An 8170-nucleotide genomic window follows, 5' to 3' on the forward strand; every position below is an offset into this window, starting at 1 on the left:
GTGGTGGTCTGGAGCTGGACAGTCTGGAGTCAGTGGGTGAGAGGAGGATGAAGGTCACACTCGGAGCCATCCTGGACAATCCCTCTCACCCTCTCCATGAGGAACTGTGGCAGCTGGGCAGCTCTTTCAGCCATCGGCTGATTCTACCAAAGAGCAGGACGGAGCTTCAGACGCTCATTTGTGCCCACTGCCATCAGACTGTACAACAACAGCAGAGACCACAGTCTGTCAACATGCTGTTTCATGATCTTAAACACACCTTTATATATATATTTATATTTATACATAGTGGTTCATTGTTCATGCCTCCCTCATTCTACTTGTTTATTAGTTTATTTCTGTGTATGAACATCTGTTTACACATATATGACCAATAAAGCTGATCCAGATTGTTGTCGGTCTGGAACAGAAACATCACCACACATGTAGTCAGTCGTGTTATTGAGCCTGGAGGTTTATGAAATATGAATATCACGGTCAGCTTCATATCACAGCAGAGGATCATGGGACTAAACAGAGTTGATGAAAGCTCTGGAGGACCTGCAGAGTCCAGTCACTATGACCAACGTCTTTCATATACTGGAGGTCACGTGAAATACTGATGATAGCAGCTTTCAACTGAAAGGTCTGGTCAACACTGTTCTCCATCTACAAACCTTCTGTCCACTCTGAGCCTCATGAGAGGGTTCTTTAAGGGTTCAGGACAGATGTTAGCACAGCTGGAGGCTTCACCGACTGATGAGACCTGAATGTTTGAATGAACATAAGCATACATCCCATAAACGTTCTGATTCCTCTTTTAGAATTATGATCAAACTGAAAACATTAAAGAGTCGTCATGAGGAGGACGGTCACCATGGAGACCACAGAGCTGGGAATAAATGACAGACCAGCAGGAAACAGACACACAGCAAACAGCTGTTTATTGATCCGACTTATAGAATAATGTTACTGATTTCATCTTAAAGGTTTGGACATGAAGAACTATAAATACTAAGTCATGCAAAGCTTCACTGCAACAGCTGGAGAAGTTATAGGAGAAGAAGAAGAAGAAAAACCAGAAGAAGGAGAAGAAGAAGAAGAAGAAGAAGAAGAAGTTTCAGGTCAAACTGAAACCAGCCAAAGAAAAGCTTGATTCAAACGTTGGTTTAAATGAACGCTCATGCTCGGTTTATAGATGTTGTGGTTGCCGTGACGATGCAGCATCACTCCGTCTCTGCCTAAGAGAAGACACTTTAAAAAAACAACAACAGCAACAACAACTGAGTCCCAGGGATGTGTGGAGCAACTTGTTGCCCTGAAGGGTTGCTGGAGCGTAATGAAACACAGTTTAAAGGGAACCCCGGTCTGACCTCTGACCTGTGACATCATCACAGTGACATCACAGCCCTCTTCAGCTTCTTGGGACAGAACCAACAAAGTCAAACGACACCACGTTGTTGGACGTTTAAACTATGAACATAATTATTAATGTTCATAATTATATTTGATTGTTACTAAAATAAGATTTAAAACAGATTTATAGTCAGTTGATTAGCTGTGTCCGTGTATAGACAGAGGTCAGAGGTCAGGGGGGGGTTCCTTAAGACTCGACCTCACAATCTGTGCAGACACACACTCTCTCTCTCTCTCTCATACACACACATTAACAGGTCATGCTGTAATAAATATCAACATCCATAGCATCTATAAAGTCCGACATCAGAATATATATATATATATATATATATATATATATATATGTGTGTTTAAATATGTGATTGTGTTTCATATCTGCTTTTATTCTGAAGAAAACGTTCCTCAGCTCTTTAACCCTTGACAGCGTGAAAACATTCAGTCTGACTCTGATTGGTTTGTCGCCGTGACGACGTCCACAGGACACAGCAGAGGATCATGGGAGTAGACTCTCTGAGCTCCGCCCCTGCTGTCTTTAGACGAGTATCCCAGCATGCATTGCGTGGCCATCGGCCTCCACAGTGGACGGTGTAAACCGGGTTTAGGATCAGACTCACGGTCCGTCTCCGGACAGATACTACACGTATGTACTTATATTTAGAGAAGTGTATTTGTATTTGAAGACAGAACTCTGATGGAGGAGAAACTTTGGCCTCAGAGAGTTAATCTAATTCTGTCCACATTTAAATTCAATATCTGAAACATAAGTGAGGACGGCCAGAGGCAGAGATCTGAACCCAGCTTACACCACACACTCTGTGTGCTGCCTGGAAGGCCTTCATCAGGGCACCAAGCCCAACGCGTGAGGCCTGTCAGCCTGAGTGAAGGGGCGGAGTGACGATTACAGTGGAGCTCTGGAGACGGACAGATGAGGAGGAGGGAGAGAAAAGAGGGGGAGGCGTCTCTCTGTCCGTCTTTGTGTCTCTATAGTCCATCAGAGTCCGTCTGTCTCTCCCTCCACAGAGAGGAAATGAAGACGTGGTTTAAGTGGTCAGTCCTCTCCTCTCCAGCTCCCTCGTCTGCTTCAGCTCCTTTATCCTACACACACACACACACACACACACACACACACACACACACACACACACACTTAAACTTTAGAACATTTTTAGAACATTTTCGATATGACACACTGTTAAAATATATATGTGTGTGTGTGTGTGTGTGTGTGTGTGTGTGTGTGTGTGTATGTATGTATGTATGTATGTGTGTGTGTGTGTGTGTGTGTGTGTGTTACCTGTGTCTGCAGCGTCTCAGGAACCTCATGATCTTCCGAGCTGCCTGGTCCTGTTTCTTTGTCAAGAACGACCCCCTGATGGACACAAGATCAATATCTACTGATCACAATCCATCATTGAGGTTCTACAGGTGTATAGATGAGGTCTAACCTGATGTGTTCTACAGGTGTGGATGAGGTCTAACCTGATGAGGTTCTACAGGTGTGGATGAGGTCTAACCTGATGAGGTCTACAGGTGTGGATGAGGTCTTACTTGATCTTGGGGTTGTGGCTGGCGGCCCCTCTGGGACCCTGCTTCAGCCTCTCGTACTCCTTGTAGCTCCGGTAGTACTGCTGGATGAGGACCGCCGCCCGCCGGCTCTGCTGGAAACGCTTCTGCTCGTAGTAGGACCTGAACTTGGACTGGATCAAGATGGCCGCCTGGGTCATCTTCTTGTAGAGGGCATACTGGGGGGACAGAGGGGGCCTGTTAGAGTCCACAACCACCAGGGACCAAGACCAGCGGAGACAAAGAGACACTTCTGACCACACGGTGTTTGAGATCCAACAACAACACGAGTCCATCGGCACCGCATCATGATGTCATCCTAATCAATCAACACACGTATTGATCGGCAGCGTCTCATACAAACATGAAATGAAGAGATGATGAGAGGCTTCACGTCACAGGAAACACAACACACACACACTGACTACACACCACTACATCTACTGGTCTTACTGGTATTACCTTCAGAGCTATCCATGTTAGCTAGCCAGAGAGAGAGAGAGACGGTGAAGAGACACGGCAGGTTAGTTCAGAGTTAGTGAAGCTGGAGGAGACACACACACACACACACACACACACACACACACACACACACACACACACACACACACACACACACACACACACACACACACACCTGTTTGTATTTCCTGTAGCACCTCTGGATGACGGCGGCGGCCATGTCCTGCTGCTCCTTTAACCTTCGACCCTGCAGACACACGGAGGACACAAGGTCAGCGTCATCAGAAAGGGGGCGGAGCTACACTCTCGTTGACCTCCTCAGAGCGTGTACCTTGTATCTCCTGAAGGCGTTCTGGATGATCCTGGCGGCCTCGTACAGCTCCCTCTGCTCGCCGTCCGTCAGCGTCAGCAGGGCGAAGTCCCGCTCTATCTTCCCATTGGCCGAGGCGTTCAGGAACTCAGCCCACGCTGCGGAGGAGGGGGGGCGGAGCCTCTGAAGGGCCAGTGCACTGAGGGGCGAGGGGGGGCACACCCGTCTGCAAGTGCGCACACACACAAACATCGGTACATCCCCGTGTTCTGACCTTGTGATAATACCCATAATGCACCAGCAACATTGGCGGGGGAGCTTACCTGGGCGGAGAGTGTGTGTGGGCGTCGACCGTGTCCAGGTACGTGGCCAGCCAGGTGTCCTGTATGGCAGGGTTGTCCCGCCTCTCTCTGAGCGGGGACTCGGCGCCCCGGGGGAAGTCCTCCTGTTTGATCCGCTCCGGGGTCGCCTCGATGATCTGCTCGGCCAGAGTCGCCATGTCCACCTGTTAGGAGGGGACGGTTACCATAGCAACGGGAACTCAAGACGTCTGTGGCCAGCGGACAATTGTGAGCTTTGACCTTTAGGACTAACCTACAGGACTGAACTGAGGGATTAACCTTCAGGACTGAATTGAGGGATTAACCTTCAGGACTGAACTGGGGGATTAACCTTCAGGACTGAATTGAGGGACTAACATTCAGGACTGAACTGAGGGATTAACCTTCAGGACTGAACTGAGGGACTAACCTTCAGGACTGAACTGAGGGGACTGAACTGAACCTTCAGGACTGAACTGAGGGACTAACCTTCAGGACTGAACTGAGGGATTAACCTTCAGGACTGAATTGAGGGACTAACCTTCAGGACTGAATTGAGGGACTAACCTTCAGGACTGAACTGAGGGACTAACCTTCAGGACTGAACTGAGGGACTAACCTTCAGGACTGAACTGAGGGACTAACCTTCAGGACTGAACTGAGGGACTAGTTGTACCTGCAGCACCTCCTCCTCCAGGAACTCCTCCTCTTCATTCTCGGCGTTCTCGCTGTAGCTCAGCAGCTGCTCCTCCAGCGTCGCCGCTGTGAGCGCCCGCCGCCCCCCGCCGGGTGTGCGTAGGTGTGTGGGTGGGTGGGGGGGGGGGCCGGTGCTCTCGTAGTCCATGAGGTAGAGGGGAGAGTCTCTGGAGCCTCCGGGGATCAAACCTGCGAGTGATGAGCGATAATGTGATCAGAACAGACCGGGTCAGACCGGGTCCCGGGTCCCAGGTGTTCATTGAATACAGCGTGGGTTTACCTGTGCTGAGGCCGCTGGTCATCTCCTCCCCCCACATAGACACAGGGAGAGGGGGAGGGAGGAGGGGGAGGGAGGGGAGACCGGCAGCGAGGAGGAAGAAAGAGAGGAGGGGGAGGTGTCCATGGGGGCGGGGCCACTGGAGTAGGCGGAGCTCGGGGAGGGGGAGGAGGGGTCGCTGGGGGAGGGGAGGCTGCTGGAGGAGCTCAGACCTGGAGGGGGGGAGAGACTGTTAGAGCCAATCAGAGCACCAGAATCCTGTCACATGACCAGCTGATCAGCAGGTGTGTGTGTGTGTGTGTTACCTGTGTCCGGGCTGGTGGACAGAGGAGACGGGGACGGCTGCGGCGTGTGCGTGTCCCGGGCGTCATGTGTGTGTGCGTGTGCAGCTCCTCCAGCGCCGTGGCGAGGCGGGTGTGTCCTCGGGACCGAGCCACGGCGAGCGGCAAACGACCCAACGAATCAGGGATCCCCAGAGCAGAACTGTTCCAGATGTACAGGAGCTCTGCTGCCCGCTGGTGGCCCAGAGCACACGCCCACATCTGGAACACACACACACATAAACACAGGTCAGCTGGAGACACACACACACACACACACACACACACACACACACACACACACACACACACACACACACACACACACACACACACACACACACAGCTGGACACACACACACACACACACACCACACACACACACACACACACACACATCGAGGTGGTGACCTCTCACTGACCTGACAGCTGACCAATCAGAGCTCAGGAGATTAAATGTGTGTGTGTGTGTGTGTGTGTGTGTGTGTGTGTGTGTGTGTGTTACCAGCGGGGTGCAGGAGAAGTGGTCGATGTTGAGAGGATCTACTTCCTGTTCCAAGTCCAGACTGTCGCTGTTAACGCTCCTGAGAACACACACACAGCTACAGTCAGTGTGTGTGTGTGTGTGTGTGTGTGTGTGTGTGTGTGTGTGTGTGTGTGTGTGTGTGTGTGTGTGTGTGTACCTCCAGTGGATCAGAGTGTGTATCAGGTGTGTGTATCCTTGTGCAGCAGCCAGGTGGAGCAGTGTCATCCCACGGTGACGGACCGAGTGATGGAGCCTCTCTCCTCCTCCTCCTCCTCCTCCTCCTCCCCACCTTCCTCCTCTCATCATCCGCTCACAAACTCCCACAATCCTCCTCTCGAACCACTGAGGACAGAAACAGAGACAATGATTACGTATTGATTCATCATTAAAACCACTGATAACTAGTACTTTAACAGAGTACTTCTACACTGTGTATTACTACTTTAACAGAGTACTTCTACACTGTGTATTACTACTTTAACAGAGTACTTCTACACTGTGTATTACTACTTTAACAGAGTACTTCTACACTGTGTATTACTACTTTAACAGAGTACTTCTACACTGTGTATTACTACTTTAACAGAGTATTTCTACACTGTGTATTACTACTTTAACAGAGTATTTCTACACTGTGTATTACTACTTTAACAGAGTATTTCTACACTGTGTATTACTACTTTAACAGAGTATTTCTACACTGTGTATTACTACTTTAACAGAGTATTTCTTGTGTATTACTACACAGAGTATTTCTACACTGTGTATTACTACTTTAACAGAGTATTTCTACACTGTGTATTACTACTTTAACAGTATTTCTACTGTGTATTACTTTTAAGAGTATTTCTACACTGTGTATTACTACTTTAACAGAGTATTTCTACACTGTGTATTACCACTTTTACTGAGTACTTGCATCTGTTAAAGAACATGTCTGTGTTTGATTGTTTGGTTTTAAATGCCTTTATCATAAAGCCTTTCCTTCAAAATAAAAGCTTAAGTGAAGCATCCAGTCTATTTTAACTCGAGGACTCAACCTGCAAAAATACCCTGTGACATCAGAGAGAGAGACAGGCAGGCAGACAGGCAGACAGACAGACAGACAGGCAGGCAGGCAGACAGGTAGGCAGACAGACAGACAGACAGGCAGGTAGGCAGACAGCTGGGTTCAGCAGAGGTCAGATTTTCCATTCAGGTTAATTTGTTCTTCTTAACCTGTTTACCAGCTTTCTTTAATCTCGTGTTTCCACACGGCGTTCGTCCCAGCGATGTGTCTGCAGCTTTCAGAGCAATCACTCTGAACTCATTCTGTGTCCTTTCACACAATAAGGAGGCTGAGCTGTTTCTAATATTTAGTCCACCACAATAATAGAAACAGCTCTCACTTTATAACCTTCATGACGCGACAGAGAGATGCGAGTCCAACACGTTCTATCTAAAGCTGTTTAATTCACCTGTTCATGGTCCTCAGGCAGAGGGGGGGGAGGGGGCGTGGCCAGCTGGCTGCCATGTTGAAGTTGATATTGATACTGATGATGATGTTGCTGCTGCTGGTTGTTGTTGTTGTTGTCGCGGGCGGCCATCTCTGCCATCCTACGCTCCATCTGCTCCAGACGCTCCAGGATGGACATCCTGAACTGATTATCTGCACACAGAAAACACACAGAGTGAGACCTCTTCCTCCATAATACACCAACAGAAATCACACAGAGCGAGACCTCTTCCTCCATAATACACCAACAGAAATCACACAGAGTGAGACCTCTTCCTCCATAATACACCAACAGAAATCACACAGAGACCTCTTCCTCCATAATACACCAACAGAAATCACACAGAAATCACACAGTGAGACCTCTTCCTCCATAATACACCAACAGAAATCACACAGAGTGAGACCTCTTCCTCCATAATACACCAACAGAAATCACACAGAGCGAGACCTCTTCCTCCATAATACACCAACAGAAATCACACAGAGCGAGACCTCTTCCTCCATAATACACCAACAGAAATCACACAGAGTGAGACCTCTTCCTCCTGTTCCACAAGTATCTTTGTAGTTTTGTCTCCTCGTGAAGGTAAAGACTTCACCTGTCAGAATGGACACAGAATGTTCTCTGATTGGCTGTTTGAGGACCCGGTGTTGCTGACTTCCTGTTGGACTACAGAAACACACCATCCTTCAGAACTGGACTACAAACACCAGTTGAATTAGTTTTTAAAGAACATCACGCTGCAGATCTGTTTACTTGTTGACCAAACTGATCAGTTATTGGATCAATTAATCAAAAC

General features: G+C 48.5%; 1 protein-coding gene across 1 annotated transcript in view; it reads right to left on the minus strand.

Annotated features, from left to right (window-relative positions):
* Window positions 1–906: 906 nt before the first annotated feature.
* The window catches only part of camta2 (calmodulin binding transcription activator 2), an 18111-nt gene continuing 10847 nt past the window's right edge, over window positions 907–8170 (minus strand). Inside the window, exons 16-27 of the mRNA XM_054601914.1 lie at window positions 7330–7520; window positions 6030–6214; window positions 5852–5930; window positions 5332–5568; window positions 5030–5231; window positions 4730–4938; window positions 4057–4238; window positions 3755–3959; window positions 3599–3670; window positions 2947–3140; window positions 2693–2767; window positions 907–2493 (exon numbers count right to left, since the gene is read on the minus strand). Coding sequence (XP_054457889.1) covers window positions 2439–2493; window positions 2693–2767; window positions 2947–3140; window positions 3599–3670; window positions 3755–3959; window positions 4057–4238; window positions 4730–4938; window positions 5030–5231; window positions 5332–5568; window positions 5852–5930; window positions 6030–6214; window positions 7330–7520 — 1886 coding nt within the window. The 3' untranslated portion in view covers window positions 907–2438. The remainder of the gene's footprint in view (window positions 2494–2692; window positions 2768–2946; window positions 3141–3598; window positions 3671–3754; window positions 3960–4056; window positions 4239–4729; window positions 4939–5029; window positions 5232–5331; window positions 5569–5851; window positions 5931–6029; window positions 6215–7329; window positions 7521–8170) is intronic.

Source organism: Anoplopoma fimbria, chromosome 7 (genome assembly GCF_027596085.1).
Source record: "Anoplopoma fimbria isolate UVic2021 breed Golden Eagle Sablefish chromosome 7, Afim_UVic_2022, whole genome shotgun sequence".
Lineage (NCBI taxonomy): Eukaryota > Metazoa > Chordata > Actinopteri > Perciformes > Anoplopomatidae > Anoplopoma > Anoplopoma fimbria.